Source organism: Mus musculus, chromosome 17 (assembly GCF_000001635.26).
Source record: "Mus musculus strain C57BL/6J chromosome 17, GRCm38.p6 C57BL/6J".
NCBI classification, from domain to species: Eukaryota; Metazoa; Chordata; class Mammalia; order Rodentia; family Muridae; genus Mus; species Mus musculus.
Window position 1 is genome coordinate 22,600,175 of NC_000083.6, and position 19,557 is coordinate 22,619,731.

General features: G+C 36.5%; 1 protein-coding gene across 1 annotated transcript; it reads left to right on the forward strand.

The window, feature by feature from the left end:
* The first annotated feature begins 973 nt into the window (after window positions 1–973).
* Vmn2r112 (vomeronasal 2, receptor 112) lies at window positions 974–18,959 on the forward strand. The gene is made up of 6 exons (NM_001104575.1): window positions 974–1,170; window positions 2,071–2,362; window positions 2,658–3,470; window positions 4,894–5,121; window positions 14,709–14,832; window positions 18,040–18,959. The coding sequence occupies exons 1-6, from the start codon at window positions 974–976 to the stop codon at window positions 18,957–18,959; spliced, it is 2,574 nt and encodes an 857-aa protein (NP_001098045.1).
* The last annotated feature ends 598 nt before the right edge of the window (window positions 18,960–19,557 follow it).

Genomic DNA, 19,557 nt, shown 5'->3' on the forward strand with positions numbered 1-19,557 from the left:
TTATTAATTGGGAATATGAGTGCTAGGTCTTATGAAGTTTTGAAATGAGCACACAGATCAAGCATTCTCAGGAAATTGATGAATATTTAAAAATCAAGAGGAATGGGAGCAGGTCAATGACTAAAATGTAAATAAATAAAAGACTTAAAATTAACCAAATTCATATCAACCTTCAGGCTACATATTAGAAAAAACAGAATGCTAACTATACAGGGGAATATTCTAAATGTATTTAAAAATTAAGATAAATAATGAGCTTAACAAAAATAAAAGTATGTAAAGAAAATGTGGTTCTGTGATGATCTGGATAGTTTTGGATACAGCAGGATTCAGGACATTTCTAGATTAGACATAACTTTAAATTCTCAAGACAATGTAAGTACAGATTGGTTTATATATTCTGTATCTGTCACTGCTGTATCATTGTCTGTTATGCATTCTCAGTGGATAGCAAATGTTCTAAATGTGAGGCTGAATTTCCCTCTCTGAATATTTGAGACACAATGACCAGTGTGTAATCATGACCTCAGATTTTGTGAGGCCTTCCTGAGCCATTAATGCATGTCTCATGATGGACCAACTAACAAAATCCATTGATATTATTTAAGGTGTTCACATAAACAGATTTTGAGGCAGTCCTGGGACCAAATTTTCACAAAGTGGAATCTTTCCAGGGACCTTAATTTCCATAAACATGTGTGATGTCAGCCATCAAGCTACATCATCCTCATCTGTATTATCAACCAAGTTTATCACATGCACAGTGGACATCAGGTGAAGATCCTCAGGAGAGAGCATCAATGATTCCTCCAGGGGTGAGGAAACACCTGTAGAAAGGAAACATGAATGCATGTGTAGCATCTCCCTGGGACACAGTGTTAATAGTACATGGGGCTATATTGGTACCTGTTTGATTTCCTGATCTGTTTGGCACTTCACAATCAATACTGCCCAGACTCAGAACAGGAAAAATATGTTCACCTTGATTTTCCTCTTCTTGCTACTGAACATTCCACTTCATGTGGCTGATTTTATTCATCCCAGATGCTTTTGGAAAATGAAGCGGAATGAAAACAAGGATAGAAACCAGGGAACAGAATGTACCTTCGTGATTCAAGCAGTACAACAACCTGTGGAGAAAGAGTATTTTAGTCATATATTGAATATACAGTAAGTGCTTTTGTGTTTTCCATGTACAGTCATCATGAATGTTTCCCAAGACTACTGAGGATGAGGAGAACAGCAAAGCTATGAGGCTTTTGCACGGTGTTTTCAGCCTGCAAAACAAGGAAGAACTTAAAATATTATTACAGACTTAATGCTATATTACCACTTTAAATTGACACAAAGTATGTTTTTCCATCAGTAAATCATTAACAGGGATGGAAACTTAGCAATAAAACAAATCTGAACCTTTATCAGTTACATAAATATCTCTCCTAGACAGTTTCCATTTCACAGAGGCAATGTATCTTATCAAAAGAATGCCTATAAATTTTCTACGACTTTATCCTAGGTGTTTAGGCAAATGGCCATAGAGATTGCTGATAGTAACTGAATATATATATACATATATATATACATATATATGTATATATATACATATATATGTATATATGTGTGTATGTATATATATTGTTACCTTCATAAATTTGCTCCATGTGGTCCCCATTTATGTACACATGCTGTGTAAAAATTAAAGTAAGATATTTGCCCACTCTGAAGTTTACATTTTGGTCTATACAAATTCACTGGCTTTAACAACTTATGAAGTCCAGTTCTTTACTCTCTCTTTAAAATAAGAAAGTAATGGATGGACTCTAAGGGTTCTGTTTGCTTTCTTTGGAAAGTCATGTTATTGCTAATTGTAGTGACATCTCATTTATGAGAGGTGAACTTTCATGAACATCTCAAGGTTTTATGATCTTCCACCTTCTTTGTCATCTCAACCACATTACACAGATCATTTCATCTCTATGATAATGAAATCCAGTGCAGATTTGTCCTTTTATTGACTACAAATGATAGTTGTAAGTTGCTGTCAATTATAAACACTGTAAACTTTTACAGAACTCAGACTGAAAATCGCAAATATGCTCTGGCTTTGGCTTTTTCCATAAATGAAATCAACAGGAACCCTGATCTTTTACCAAATATGTCTCTAATATTTAAATTCTCAGCAGAAAATTGTGTCTGGGAAAATAAATTAATGAGTCTTATGCATTCGAGTTTACAAAATTATGATATTCTCCCTAATTATTTGTGTGAAGAATACACCGAATGTGTAATGGCCCTTACAAGCCTAAATTGGGCAACAACTGTGACACTTTATACAATCCTGAATAACTTCATGTCTGAGCAGGTAAATTTTTATTTTTGTGTGAGTGTTTGTTTCCTGTTGGGAGGGGGTGCAGGGTGAGAATTCACTCATGAAATCATGTATCTCTTGTGCCAGCATGGCCTTGCTAGGCATAGGTAAATCTAAGTAGTTCAAGAGTATTATTCACACATTTGATGGGGCTTCCAAATTTCCTAATATGAAATATAGATGAGGGAGAAAATGATAGTCAGCTAAGATTTTTAGAACTATGCAGAAAAAAAATGTGTTTACATGTTCTAAGAATTCATTGTATCTACTGCTGCTTCCTGTTTTCTAGTTCCTTCAGATTACTTATGGACCCTTTCATCCTGTCCTGAGTGATCATGAAAAATTTCCCTATCTACATCAGATGGCCTCTGATCATACATCTCTAGCCCTTGCCCTGGTATCCTTCATAATTCATTTTGGTTGGAACTGGGTAGGGTTGGTCATCTCAGACAGTGATCAAGGTATCCAATTTCTCTCCTATTTGAGAAGAGAGATGGAAAAATATACAGTGTGCTTTGCCTTTGTCAACATGATTCCAGTCAACATGAATTTATATATGTCAAGAGCTGAAGTGTATTACAACCAAATCATGACATCATCCACAAATGTTGTCATCATTTATGGTGACACCGACAGTACATTAGCTGTGAGCTTTAGAATGTGGGAATCCCTAGGTATACAGAGACTATGGATCACCACCTCACAGTGGGATGTCAGTCCTAGTATGAAAGACTTTACATTTGGTAACAAATATGGGACTTTTGATTTTCAACAACACAATAGTGAGATTTCTGGTTTTAAAAATTTTGTGCAGACATTGAACTCAGTCAAATGCCCAGATGAATATCTGGTAGAGCTGGAATGGATGCACTTTAACTGTGAGGTCTCAGCATCTAAATGTAAGCCACTGAAGAACTGCTCATCCAGTTACTCATTTGATTGGTTAATGGAACATACTTTTGACATGGCGTTTATTGAAAAGAGTTATTACATATACAATGCTGTGTATGCTTTTGCCCATGCACTCCATCAGTTTACTTTTCAAAAGTTTGATAATCTGCCCAAGGACAATGGGAAAAAACACAATTATAGCTGCAAGAAGGTAATGTTTCTACTGTTGTTGCCGTTTAGTGTTATTAATGATATAGTTTTAAGAGACTATAAATGCCCAAACCAAGTGTGCTAGAAAATGTTTTCCAAAATAGAAAGAACTTTTATTGAGCAAGTAAATCTTTATATCAGTATAAAACTCTAATGTTAAGGAAATAGACTAGAAGGCATAATCTGTCCTTGTATACCTGCAATTTTGTTACAAATTACCTGAATATCATCATACATGTTCTATTAATGAAAACATATTGAGCCCATCCACATGAGTCCACTCAATGATGAGTCATTGCTCACTAATTCTCAAGTATATTGTACTCATTGTAGGGTATTGTTTTAAATACTCATCCAAGTTCATGCTGTTCCCACTCTAGCCTAGTGGTATTACTTGTGGCTCTGAAAGTATTTACACAGAAAATCCTATTATAATTCAGTTCCCTAATTTTGTGTGTCGTGATGTGAGTGAATGCGTATTTCTCACTGCTTATTTGTAAGTTTCTGTGTTTCTGTATATCTGTGTGTATATTTATATCTGTGTCTACTGCTAGGTATATATGATATAGATATAGATATACATACAGATACAGATATAGATGTAGATGTAGATGATAGATATAGATATAGATATAGATATAGATATAGATATAGATATAGATATAGATATAGATATAGATATAGATAGAAGACGGGTTATTTATAGACACTTTTTTGCCAATATCCCTATCATTCTATCTATGGCAGTTAACATAAATTTGTCTGGTTTCGTTTCTTTCTGTATGGTACATTTTGTGAGAATGTATATTCCTGTGTATAATTATCAATGCATGTTTCTGCCTGTGTCTGGGTTTTGTGTGTTTTTGTGTACGTTCTTTAATTTTTGTCTGTTTGTCTATGCATGAGATCACAAATTTTTCTCTGTCAATGTTACTCTGAGTAGATGTCAATATATGTCTCTGTGAAACTATGAATATTCCTTTGTGCATGGGTTTCTGTGTGTGTGTAACTGACTATGTGTTTTGTGTGTATCTGTGTCTGTTTGAAGTTTTTGATGCATATTCTGTGTCTGTGTGTATTTGTGTTTTTATAAATGTGTTTAGACATGTATATGAATGTTTCTGTAAATAAGTGTGTGCTTGTGATATGTGTGCATCTCTATATGGATGCAATTCTCTCTGTTTCATGTGTATGTATATTTCACACTGAAAATATTGTTGATGCCTACATGTATGTTTGTGCTTAATTGATAATTTCTTAGAGAACTAAAATAATAGCAACACTATACTTTTGTTCAGCCGTTGAATTTCACTGAAATTTTCACCAGCATATTGCCAATAAAGTTGCCTTTGAGATGAAATAAGAATATGTTTTCTTACTTTAAAAAAGAGAATATACTCTATACTATGCTGACTGTCTTTCAGGTGGATTCCTCTCTGAGAAAGACACAGTTCACTAATCCTGTTGGGGACATAGTGAATATGAACCAAAAAGGCGAACTGCAGGAAGAGTATGACATTTTCTACATTTGGAATTTCCCACAGGGCCTTGGACTTAGAATTAAAATAGGGATGTTTAGTCCCTATTTTCCAAATGGTCAACAGGTACATTTATCTGAAGTTATGATAAGGTGGGCAAAAGGAAGTACACAGGTGGGTTCAGCCTAATTATACGAATTTAAATTGAACTTTCAAGTGTGTGTATCCAAATGTCCTTGAAACTGATTGCCACGTGCAAGACTAATTTGTAGTATCCCATACTATGTTTATTTTTTCATGTTTTATGCCACTTTTTAGTAATTCACTGAGGGTTTCCAACATGAATACACTGTATTTGTATCATATCAAATACTGTTTCATGACTTTAATATTAGAGTAAATGTATCAGAAAACAGTTTATGTTATTCCAGTATAGTGAGAAATATGCTACTAGTCCAATTATTAATGACAGAGTAAGGTCCAATCTTATGATAAACTCTATCAAGGGATGTTTAAAGACCTTGGTTCTTTGTAAAGACAGAGTAAATGCATAATAACTAAGTCACAAATTCTTATTATATTATTTTCAAGCCTGTTTAACAAGTAGTTCTAAATTTCCTACATCATTACCTAACCATACATTAATATTTTATAACAAATTTTGATACCCATATGAACTATACCTTGTCTTCTTTTGTTTCTTTTCTATGTCGGTATGGTTGTTTTGTCTGCATGTATATCTGTGCAACACCTGCATGTGAAGTATATATGGAAAGCAGAGGAATCATTCAAACCTCTGAGCATTTGCAAGAGCTTCTTGCCACACAGTGGGTACTGGAAATTAAACATGGCTCCTACTCCTGAGTAACAATTGTTTTTGAGAATTTAGCCATGTCTACAGCCCTGAAGCATACCTTGTAAGACACAAAGCTCACTAAAGGAAACTTGTCTGGCCCCATCCATTTTCGCATAGGTCATTCAAATAAAGAAGTCTGTGCAAGTTGCATGCTGTATATGAGGAGAAATTGATAGTAATAAAAATTGATTTTTGAGAAAATTTGAAAATTAAATATCTCATAGGTATGCTAGTTATAACAACGTTATGAATTCTGATGTGATTAGTTTTAATGTGTCATATTCAAACTGCCTAATTTCATTTGAATATCTCCTGTTGCTCTGGTAATATGAAATTTAAACTTACTATTCTTCCTCAATGTGATTAAGAATTCCATTCTTAGGGAAAAGAACATAGAAGCTGAAAATGAAGTGAAAGAACTGTTTATCAATCTAGAGGATAAATTGAAATCTCACATGTTTTCTATCCAGACTTCACATGAGCCTTATAAACACATTTTCTTGAAAAAAATTTAAGAATGCAGTCAGTGTTATTCATATATATCTCTCTATATGTCTCTCTCTATATATACGAATCTCAGTGTGGAATCTAATAAACAAAAATGTTCAGACATCAAGGAAATATTTAAAACATTAGATTTAAGTAAAAGTATGTTCAATGATATACTAAACAAGGAATCAAAGAATGATTTTAAGAATGGTAAAAAAAGAAATCAAAGAAAGGCAGTAATCACCTCTGGGTAAATACAATTAAACTATGAAAGCTTTAATCACTGAGACCCTGAGTGCGAAAATGACAAAGGATTTCACTAAATTATAAAATAATGAAGGAATTTCAATATATATATGATATATATAAAAGAACTAAACCAAATAAATATATCAGTAAATAGTCTCACAAAAGGCATGCTCCAAATTGATGATTGAAGAAAAAAGGCTTAAGAAGTACAAAATTCAAACTATGACAAGGATAAAACAACAAGAAAAATAAAATTCATAGGTTAACAAGGATGTATGATTAAATAATAAAATTTAAAACCAATGGGAACAAGACAGAAAAGAAGCAACTCTCAGTAGCCACTGTATATCCATTATATTGCATCTGTACATATCGAAAATAATGTAGGAAAAGTAGAGATCGGTCTAGTAGAAACATATAAATAGGAAGCTTGAAATAAAAAATACTCAGCTGTTGAAATAAAATAGTCCTTGTCAAATTTTACTTAAAATTTATTCTGGAAATAGGAGCATATATGAATGCACAGGGGAAAACCTCAGTGATGGGAAGACTCTCTTTTGTTAAGAGCAGGTTCCACCAGCTTCAATCATTTTTAAATGTAGCTTGCTCATTCATTCATTGATTCATTTGCTTTCTATACTGATAACCATTTACACGCCCTCATCTACTCCTAGTTCTTCTCCTATTCTTCCCCTTCCTCCCATCCACTACTCTTTGTTTCTTCAGAATAGGGGACTGCCCCTCCCATAGCAACATGCTTAGGTATATCATGTTGCACACCAATTAGGAACAGATTCATGTTTTCTTATTGGGGTCAGGAGAAGCAACCCATAGGGTAAAGTATCTCAAAGAAAGACAGCAAACTAAGATACACTCTCTGGTACTTCTCTTAGGAATCCCTCTTAGAGACAAAGCTACACAATGGTTAAAAATGTTTAGAATGTACAATTTCTGTATCCATTCCTCTATTGAGGGACATCTTGATTCTTTCCAGCTTCTGGCTAATACAAATAGGCCTGCTATGAACATAGTGGAGAATTTGTCCTCATTACCAGTTGGAACATCTGGGTATATGCCCAGGAGAGGTATTGCTGGATCTACCGGCAGTACTTTGTCCAGTTTTCTGAGGAACCGCCCGACAGATTTCCAGAGTGGTTGTACCAGCTTGCAATCCCACCAGCAGTGCAGTGTTCCTCCTTCTCCACATCCTTGCCAGTGTCTGCTGTCACCTGAATTTTTGATCCTAACCATTCTGACTGGTGTGAAGTGGAATCTCAGGGTTGTTTGATTTTCAGTTCCCTGGAGATTAAGGATGTTGAACATTTTTTTCAAGTGCTTCTGAGCCCTTCAGTATTCCTCAGGTGAGAATTCTTTGTTTAGCTCTGTGTCCCCCGCCTTTTAATTTTTTTATTTATTAGGTATTTTCTTCATTTACATTTTTAATGCTATACCAAAAGTCCCCCATACCCTAATCCCCCACTCCCCTACCCACCCACTCCCACTTCATGGCCCTGGCGTTCCCCTGTACTGAGGCATATAAAGTTTGCAAGACCAAGGGGCCTCTCTTTCCAATGATGGCTGACTAGGTCATCTTCTGATACATATGTAGCTAGAGACAAGAGCTCCAGGGGGGTACTGGTTAGTTCATATTGTTGTTCCACCTATAGGGTTGCAGACCCCTTTAGCTCCTTGTGTACTTTCTCTAACTCCTCCATTGGGGGCCCTGTGATCCAACCAATAGCTGACTGTGAGCATCTACTTTTTTGTTTGCTAGGCCCCGCATAGCCTCATAAGAGACAGCTATATCAGGGGTCTGTGCCTAATTTTTTTAATGAGGTTACTTCAATTTCTGGAGTTCAACAATGTAGTACAAATCAGCTATTAAAAACAATGAATATATGAAATTTTTGAGCAAATGGATGTATCTGGAGGATATCATCCTCAGTGAGGCAACCCAATCATAAAAGAAGTCACTTGATATGCACTCACTGGTAAGTGGATATTAGCCCAGAAACCTAGAATACCCAAGATACAACTTCCAAAACACAAGAAAATCAAGAAGGAAGACCAACGCGTGGATACTTCTTTCCTCCCTAGAATAGGGAATAAAATATCCATGGAAGGAGTTGCAGAGTCAAAGTTTGGAGCTAAGATGAAAGTATGGACCATCCAGAGACTGCCCCACCCTGGGGTCCATCCCATAATCAGCCACCAAATGCAGATACTATTGCATAAGCCGGCAAGATTTTGCTGAAAGGACCCTGATATAGCTGTCTCCTGTGAGGCTTTGCCAGTGCCTGGCAAATACAGAAGTGGATGCTCACAGTCATCTATAGGATAGAACACAGGGCCCCCAATGTAGGAGCTAGAGAAAGTACCCAAGAGCTGAAGGGGTCCACAACCCTATAGGTGGAACATTATGAACTATTCCATACCCCCAGAGCTCATATCTCTAGCTGCATATGTAGCAGAAGATGGCCTAGTCGGCCATCATTGAGAATAGAGGCCCCTTGGTCTAGCAAACTCTATATGACCCAGTACAGGGGAACGCCAGGGCCAAGAAGTGGGAGTGAGTGGGTAGGGGAACAGGGCTGGGAGATGGTATAGGGGACTTTTGGGATAGCATTTGAAATGTAAATGAAGAAAATATCTAATAAAATATTTTAAAAATGTTTAGAATGCCTAGGTCAGTTCCATGCATTATTCATGGTAGTAGGCTCAGTCTCTGTCAGCCCTTATGGTAGGTTAATTGATTATATCACTTTCTTGTGGTTTTCTTTACCTCTCTTGCTCCCACAGTCCTTTATTCCCCTCTTCCCCTCTTGTTCAGGATTCCCTAAGCTCAACCTATTGTTTGGATGTGGATTTCTGCATCTGCTTGCTTCAGTTCCTGACTGATGCCTCTCTCATCATGGAAAGCTTAGGCTCTTGCCTTCAAGTATAACTGAGTATTATTGCCAACATCAAGAGTAAGCTTTCTCTTATGGGATGTCTCTCAAGCTGAATCTGTCATTGGTTATCTATCCAATTATTATTTGCTTCTTCTTTACTCCCACACATCTTTAGACATGATAGTGTAGGTCAAAGGTTTTGTGTATGGGATGTTGTCTCATTCCCTAGTCTGGAAAACTTGCCTGGTTCTTGGAGATGGATATTGCAGGCTCCCTGTCTCCCTTTGCTAGAAGAATTAGCTGAAGTCACCCCCAATTATTTCTAAGAGTTTCTAATTCCTTAGCTTTCTAACTTGACTCAGACATACCACCCCCATTTTAATAGCCTCACTGAATATTCTGTATGGTACTCTACACTCCGCCTATCATTCCCTTCTCTTTTCATATCCAACCCACTTCTTTCAGTGAAAAACCCCATTCACCCATGATTTCTCTACTATTTCCCCTTCTCAGTGGAAAATATTGTTTTCACCTTGTGCCATCATTTTTTACTTAGCATTTTTTTAAGGTTTAGGAATTTTTAGCACACAATTTACATTCTTAAATGAGGAGAATAAAACTATGTCTTTCTAAAATTAAGAGATATAACTGCCAATCCACTTGTGATATCCAGTGAGCTTATTCCTTATAATACCAGGAAAAATAAAAACCTTCATGATGAACACAATTACAATAAGTCCTAACTGATAAATGAGCACTAAGAAGGACTTTAAAAGAACTCCATCATATATAAAAGTATAATGAACAAAAGAGGTCAAAAATAACATGTAAACAACATTTAAATGCTTGAAAGAATAACTGCTAAAAATGTGTCAAATATTAAAATAGGAATACTGAGCAATAATGAACAGATAATTTTAGTAATAATTGAGTGTTAGTGGTTATCTTCTCTAATCAAATATCACAGACAATGAGTTTGGTTTACTTTTAGTATAATATATTTTATTGATTCTTTCAGAATTTTACACAATACAGCCAGACTATGCTTAGTTCCCAGTTCTTAGATATCATGCTTCTCCATGACAATACCATTAAAAAAAAACAATAAAATGAAAAATGAGTCCACTTTCTGCTACGTATATACTCACTGGAGCATAACAAATCTTTCAGTTCCTGCCCTATTTGTGAAACATAGTTGCTTTCCCAAAGCCACTCCAAAATACCATAGCCCCACCCCCTCCCCATGGTCTCCAACCCACCCACTCCCATTGCTGGTCCTGGCATTCCCCTATACTGGGAGATAGAGCGTTCACAGGACCAAGGGTCTCTCTGCCCATTGATGGTGTACAGGCCATCTTCTGCTACATACATAGCTAGAGCCATAAATTCTACCATGTGTTTTCTTTTATTCGTGGTATAGTTCCACGGAGCTCTGGGAGTATTGGTTAGTTCATATTGATGTTCCTTCCATGGAGCTTCAGTCCCGTTCTGCTCCCTGGGTACTCTCTCTGGCTGCTTCATTGGAGACCTTGTACTCCATCCAGTGGATTACTGTGAGCATCCACTTCTGTATTTTCCAGGCACTAGCAGAACCTCGAAGGAGACAGCTATATCAGGCTCCTGTCAGCAGGTTTTTGTTGGCATCTGCAATAGTGTCTGGGTTTCGTGTTTGTTTATGGGATGTATCCCCAAGTGGGGCAGTCTCTGGATGGTCTTTCCTTCAGGCTCTGCTCTTATCTTTGTAACTTCTTCCATGGGTATTTTGTTCCCCAATCTAAGAAGGAATGAAGTATCCACACTTTGGTCTTCCTTTTTCATGAGTTTCATGTGGTTTGCAAATTATATCTTGGAAATTCTAAGTTTCTGGGCTAATATCCTCTTATCAGTGAGTGAATATTATGTGTGTTCTTTTGTGTTGGGTTACCTCACTCAGGATGATATCCTGCAGATACATCCATTTGCCTAAGAATTTCAAAAATTCATTGTTTTTAATAGCTGAATAGTATTCCATTGTGTAAATGTATCACATTTTCTGTACCCATTCTTCTCTTGAAGGGCATCCTTGCCCTTTCCAGCTTTGGGCTATTATAAATAAGTCTGCTATGAACACAGTGGAGGCTGCTTCTCTTTCTTGGATAATGGGGGAAGGGTAGGGGTGGAGATGGCAGAAGCAATTGTTACAATAATCTTTCCTGTACCTCCTTAGCATCTATGCATGTACAATCAATCAAATCACTGCAATAATAGCTTCCTAACACTTTAAAAGCACCAAGAGCAAAGACAATAGGTTTCTACGTGGGTTATACTGTTAGAAGAGAGAAAATCATGTGCCCTAAATGCAGTAGGGCTACAGACACAGACAAGGTGTTCTGAGTAAGCACAGCCCATGTATATAAACTTGGTTTCATGCTGCAGTCCAGACCATGAAAATTCCCAAGTTTTCAGTCCTAACATGTGCTATGGAAATCATCTTAGACACTGATGTACTAGGACCATGAACCTAGGCACAGCCATCAGGAAAAGCATGGATCCTGACATCTCCTTTGTCTCTTGTGATAGTGAAGTTCACTCAGATCAGTATGGCTCCATATGTCAGTAGAACCCATGACTTAAGGTAGCAACCCAGCCTTAGGGCATCCACCTGGCCTTTGGCAGTATCACAGGTCATGAACATCAATACAAATTATATTGGCTGCAGCACCTCTGGCCTATACATGAACATTGTGGAAGCAGAAACCACATATAACTGTAGAAACGTTGCTAAGAACACAAACACAGATATCATCAAACACTTTGTGTGCCATAGATCTACAGGTCCAGGTATGGACATTTGTAGTAGTAATGACCTAAACTCCACCATGGCTATATATAACCACAGAGGTGTTATAATATGCTTACATCAATATGGCCACTTTGTGAATGATTGCTTTATTAAAAATAGATGTTTTGATTGCGTCGTCTTGTGAAAGCTTGATGCCTCAGAAAAGGGAAGAGATAGGAGGGTAAGGCAGAGTGGGAGGCGTACTCGTTTAGAAAGAAATGGAAGGGGATGTGGAGTGGAGTTTGTAGAAAGCAGAATGGGACAGAGCATAATATTTGAAATGTAAACAAATAAAATGAGTAACAAATAAATGGGCAGCCACTTGTGGCATGTCTGAGAGGTAAAACAAAAACCCTCCCTTATATCCATGAACAGAGCACATCTGTAAATATGGGGGGGGGGGCAACAAAATAATGAAGTAGAACAGAATAAATATAATTAGATTTCTACCATATTGATTATTATGGAAATGCCTGAAATAATTCTTGACCAAACATCTACCAACAGATGTCAATGATAGAACTAAAATATCAGTCCCTGTATCCAAATGACTTCATTCCACGACTGCAAGTATTGTTCATCAGATGAATATCAGTTACATGTAAAACATCACACAAACTAAAGGATAGAACTATATTTTATATAAAAACAGGCAGAAAAACTCAATGCAGCCTACCATCATTACAGAATTTAAAAAAGAATATACAAAAATCTGTCAGTCTAGGAGAATGCATGTTGCAATAATGAAGATTTCTATGTCAAACTTATTGGTGATATTGTAGTAAGTAGACATGAGAATCAAAGAATTTCAATTAAAGTCAGAAATGAAACCACAGTTTTGTAGTGGCACATGTCTTTTATCTGCATCTTTTGAATTATGAGTCAGGAGTATCTCTCTGTATTTGTGGTCAGTCAGAGTTTGCATTGACTCTACTCAAACCCTGGCTGAAATGGATAATCTGCATTAAATGAAATGAGCAAGATATGGACAAGAAAATGCATTTCAAGAACTCATCATGAACATATTCTTTAAATTAATGGTGGTAAAATGAATAATAAAGATCAAATACAGTAAAAGAAGGAAAATCTTGATCTATAGAGGAAGTTAAGATCTACAAATATTGCAAAGGAGGACCTTTTTTCAACGGAATGACAAAAGAAAGAGTTGTAGTTAACCATATTTCTAGATAACATAAGATTAATCCAAGGATAATAAATTCTGGGATGGCAATCAGAATCTAACAAAAACAAAGGATTCAAATTCATCATGTAGATATTAGAAAATTTCCATTAGAATATATAGATACCCATCCCAAGATTCGTTATAAAGCCAAGATTTTTTAATTACATAAATACTTGAATTAACATTAAGCAATCTAAATCATCCTCATTTTTTCACACCATTTGCAGGCTCTGTATGGTTTTTTTTTTGTTTGTTTTTTGTTTTGTTTGTTTTTTTACCTCAGGAAAGACTCAATCTTCCTGCTCACTATACAACTCAGCACCTGCTAACCACAAATGCAGTAGGACTCCTCATAGGCTGCTATGTATGTGTTTCTTCTTAGTTTGTTAAGTTTTTCTGTCCTTATGTTGTTGAGGTTATTTTGGTCATTTGATAACTGAGAACTTATTTCCCGTTTTGTGTGTCCTTTATTCCTAATTTGCTACAATTTGCTGCTATTAAACAGTAACTATAAGCAAATTGAGGAGGAAAAGGTTGATTCACTCATGGGTTACACTCAAGGGAAGAAAAGTCATGGCCCTGGATAATAATGCAACTGAGACAGAGTCAATCAAGGAACTATGTTTACCCGCTTGTTGTCCTGTTTCAGGCCTTCATCTTCTGCCAGGAGGGACTTCTGCATGATTTCTAATGTTCCACTGCCTACAGACAACTCTGCTCCCAATAGGCTCGGCACTCACACCTCAATTAACAATTTACTATATGCCTCACACTTATTTTTGTTTTTGTTTTTTGTTTTTTGTTTTTTTTTCAAGATAGGGTTTCTCTGTGCAGCCCTGGCTATCCTGGAACTCACTCTGCAGACCAGGCTGGCCTCGAAATCAGAAATCTGCCTGCCTCTTGCCTCACACTTATAATGACAAACTATTCTGATAGAGATAATTTCTCAATTATGTTTCCCTATGCCTTTACACTGTATCATGTGCTCAGGTGACAAGAATTAACTAGAATAACCACCTTGAAACCTCTGTAGTGTTCTTATACAGGATGCTATCAGGTTTTCTTCTTGAATTTCAAGGAGTTGGGAAACAATTCATCTTTTCCTCAATTTTTCCATATATTGATATCTGTCGTCATACAATTCACTAAATAAGATCTGCTAACTTTGTTGGTGTGTATAAAATTAGTTTATTAATATCAAATACTAATATAATACAATTTTGGAAGGGTAAGTAAAAATCTTGATAACAGCATATGTCTACTTTTCATTAGGTGCCAACTTCTGTGTGCAGTGCTGATTGTGGTCCTGGATCTAGAAAATTCGAGATGGATGGAATGGCAGCATGCTGCTTTCATTGCAAACCATGCCCAGAAAATGAAATTTCTAATGAGACAAGTGAGTATTTCCTGCTGGAATAAGTTCTTCAAAAGGAATATCGTCTTGCTCCCATATTGGAATGCTGAAGTAGTTAAAAATAAAAGTTTAAAAATAAAATACATCTCTGTCCTAAGTTATTCATTATAGGAATGCAATAATTTAATATGTCCTTATTAAGAAAAAAAGTAAAATTGGAATGCATTTTTTACACCTTGAAAATTCATAGTAGATGGCATACTCTCAAATAATAGTTTTGATAAGAAAATTTAAATGTACTCTTCAAAAGATCTTTTCTAGTATTTAATGCTCTAGAAGTGTATGTAGATCATTAATCTTTAGAGATTTATTTATTTTGACTTGATGCATATGGTTTTACCTAAGGCCATCTTACCTTGCATGTATAGAAGCACATGGAGGACAAAATAAGGCACGTGCTTATGGGCAAGCAAATCCAGTTCCTCCGAAGATAAATAAACAGGGAAAATAATAACTTGTAAAATTATAAGATATTCAAATGAGTACTTTCTTCCTATAAGGGAAATTCTGCATAAGAAAGAACATTCTTTTTTTTCAAAAGTTCAATGTTATTTGAAATTCAGAAAATAGAGGATCTCTCTTGAGACATGATATGAAAATATGAGGGGTCCTCTAATCATTACTATTATATATCATGCCCATTTAAAATTTTCCACAATAGAACACATTGTTCTTTTTTGTTTTGTATGAGCAATTATTAAACGATTTGTTTTTCATATATATATAATTTTTAAAATTAATTCATTTTTTACACTCCATGATTTCTTCCCTCAACCCTGATCCACCCTCTGACTGTTCTACATCCAATACCTCCTCCCCACTCCCATCTTATATGGATGTGCCCACTAACACCCCACATGACCTCTAAACTCCCTGGGACCTCCAGTCACTTGAGTTTTAGAGAAAAGGACTCAAGCCTGAGAGCCAGAAGAAGGAATGGAAACAGGCAACGTCTGGATATAGGAGGTTTGGGGGAAACTTCCAGAATGCACCAGAGATCTGAGAGATTCCCTGGACTCAAAGGGAGGGACCTTAGATGAAAACCCTGATACTAGGGAGAGGGAACTTATAGAACCCACCTCCAGCATGATGACAGGACATCAAGTGAGGGATGGGGTTGCCATTCCACAGTCACTTCTCTGACCCATATTTGTTCCTGTCTGAAAGAATTACAGGGATGGAAATGGAGAGAAGCCTGAGGAAAAGAATGTCCAGTGACAGGCCCAAAGTGGGATCCAGATAAGGAGAGATCCCAAGTGATGACACTATTACTGAGGTTATGGAGTACTCACAAAAAGGAACCTATCATGACTGCCCTTCAAAAGACCCAACAAGCAGCTGAAAGAGTCAGATGCAGAAGTTTGCATTCAAATCAATGGGCAGAAGCAGCTGACCCCTCTTATTGAATTAGGGAAGGCTGAAAGACGCTGACTTGAAGGGCGATCCTTTAGGAGGACAGCATGCTCAATTAACCTGGACCCCTGAGATCTATCAAACACTAAACCACCACAGAGGCAGCATACACCAGCTGATATGAGACCCCCAACACAAATATAGTAGAGGACTCCCAGGTCTGTGTTTTTTCAGAAATGATGCACATTAATATTGATTTGTCCTTAAAGGAATTAGCCACAGGTTTCAAATGGCATTGGCACTAGCATAGTCCATGTTAGTCAAATAACTATTTAGTTAGGATGAATTAAATACAAATGGCATGCATGTAGTTTTTCTGGGCTTTTTTTGTGCCAACTTGTATAATTGAAGTGATATTATAAGAGGACATTTATTGCTAGTAAGATTGCTTAGAACTTAAATCCTTCACAACTAAGTATGATGCTGTAAGTTTCCCCAGAACCCATCAAATAAAAGTAGGTAACCAGCTCCTACCAGTTGCTTTGTGATATGCATACAGTTCTACATTGAACATACACATAAGTAATTTAACAAGGTTGTTTGGAGACACATGACATTGGTACAGTCAACCAAACTCAAATATTTTCCAAAAGCAATACATTTTGCTCACAACCAAGCTAAATTCTTAGCCCTTAAACAAATAAAATAATAACAGCTCTCCACAAATGCATTGTTCCATATAAAAGACTTCTAACCTTGGAAGTACATTATTTATCCTGTATTGCAATCATTCAATGACTCATTGGAATGGCAATCAGATTTCCTATACACATAATGGTGGGAATTACAGAACTTTTTACCTTCAGAAATAGGCTTGCTGATTTTTGATAAAAAGGTATAGGAATGTGGTATTACTATAGCCATAAGAGGACAAAAGTTGGAACAATTTTTAAAATTATTTTTGCATTTATAAAAATCAACATTATATTTGTATAAATTTCTGAATTCACTCTCACCTTCATGCTTCCTCTGTATGAACCTAATCATTCTCAAGTTAATGATACTTCATTTTACTTTTATATGTAAACACACTCATAAATAAACACATCCACAATACATGATCAAAACAATATAGCAAAATAGACAAAAATACCCCTTTGTTGCTTTCATTTCCCTAATGATGATCACCATTAAAAAAAGGGAAAATATCATTTCATGTAACAGTGACTTTCAATGAATTCTAAAAAACATGTTATGGGAAAAATCTAGAACTAGCCCCTGCAGCAGGTGATCTCCCTCCCTCTGACTGTCATTCTGCCAACTTGCTAGTCCTGCTAGGCCACATGGGTCCCACTAGGCTAACTTATGGATGGGGACCCCTAAGTTCCCCTTGCTTTCCGGCAACACCCCTCCCATCCCTGGTTAACCATATCAAAGTGTAATTACCAGGTAGAATCAAGACTCTTAATGCTTAGTAAGCCAATCAGATATATGTATCAGTAATAAAACAATTGACAAATGTCAAAACAATAATTTCAGAGCCAAAGGATAACAATAAAGCTTTAACACAATTATTCTAAACTTTTGATAACACCACCTCAGTCTCCATTCTGGTTCCCTCTCTGCTCCTTAGACCCCACTCTGTCTCCTCAACTCCTGAATCTGCCTCCCTTCTCCTGTCCAATCACAAGCCTCCCACTGCCCTAATGTGATTTGACAGGGAAAATCCTGCAACACCAAACATATATTGCAGCACTTCTTCTATATGCTGAAATGAAATATCCTGTCAGTAAAATAGCTGAGGCTGCACTAACAATATCTTCATTTCTCCATTAGATGTAGATAATTGTGTCCAGTGTCCAGAGGACCAATATGCTAACACAGAACAGAATCACTGCATTCATAAAGCTGTTGTATTTCTCAGCTATGAAGAACCACTGGGGATGGCACTTTCCTTACTCTCCTTGTTCTTCTCTGCATTCACAACTGTGATTCTCGGGGTCATTGTGAAGCACCACAATACTCCAATTGTTAAGGCCAATAACAGGACTCTCACCTACATCTTGCTAATCTCACTCATTTTTTGTTTCCTCTGCCCTTTGCTTTTCATTGGCCATCCAAACTCAGTTACATGCTTTCTACAACAAATCACATTTGGAGTTGTATTCACTGTTGCTCTGTCCACTGTCTTGGCTAAAACAATTACTGTAGTTCTGGCATTCAAAATCACAGCCTCTCAAAGAATGATGAAGTATTTTCTAGTTTCAGGGGCATCTAACTACATCATTCTCATTTGTACTCTCATCCAAGTTATTGTATGTGCAGTTTGGCTGGGAGCTTCTCCTCCTTTTGTTGATATTGATGCACAATCTGAACATGGCCACATCATCATTGTTTGCCACAAGGGTTCAGTCAATGCATTTTACTCTATTCTGGGATACTTGGCTCTCCTGTCCTTTGGGAGCTTCACTCTGGCTTTCCTTTCCAGAAACCTTCCTGGTGCCTTTAATGAAGCCAAATCCATAACATTCAGCATGCTGGTGTTCTGCAGTGTCTGGGTCACTTTCATCCCTGTTTACCACAGCACCAAAGGCAAGGTCATGGTGGCTGTGGAGATCTTCTCCACTTTGGCTTCCAGTGCAGGGATCTTGGGATGCATCTTTGTTTCTAAATGTTACACAATATTGTTTAGACCAGACCGAAATTCTGTTGAAATGACCAGGGTGAAATCATCTTTCCATGCTCATATTTCATAAATTCTGAAAAATGTATAGTTAGTTTATAATCACAAAATGTTGAATTATATTGCCATACCTATCTGGTTTTAGAATAACTCTCACTGTTTCCTCTAAGGATATTGCCTAACAATAACATGTCTTCTGATATTCCCATTGATCCTATAATTTTCCACAATTTTCGCAAACAATCTTCCTTTGACAGAAAGAGATAATAGAATCCTGATCCATTCTGAGTTAGAGGAGTATTTCTAGGAGCATAGAGAAAAGAGGTATATTTTTATCCACAGGTTGTTAGAATATTTGCAAAGAGGAATTGATGTCTCTTTAGATATAATCTTGGTCTCTTTTTGTAGAGGAACTGATACAATACTCAGCCCCAACAACTGCTGTTACCAAACACCTGTAACAATAGCTAAAATTAACAGGATGCTCTCTTTTGTGTTGCATATGTACCTGAAGCTATTTTTGCACATTATAAGGCACACAAACTCACACACATAAACACATATATCCACACAACTAATATTTCATTAAATTTAAAAAATACAGAAGAATGTTACAAAAACTATACACTGGTATATTATAATGTTCTCCTAAGGTGTCACAATTATAATAA

Bases quoted from the DNA above. Each gene is read 5' to 3' on its own strand.
- Vmn2r112 (NM_001104575.1), top strand. From the start codon at position 974: ATGTTCACCTTGATTTTCCTCTTCTTGCTACTGAACATTCCACTTCAT. The intron at 1,171-2,070 runs GTAAGTGCTTTT...AAACTTTTACAG, and splicing joins AGTCATATATTGAATATACA to AACTCAGACTGAAAATCGCA. The intron at 2,363-2,657 runs GTAAATTTTTAT...CCTGTTTTCTAG, and splicing joins ATAACTTCATGTCTGAGCAG to TTCCTTCAGATTACTTATGG.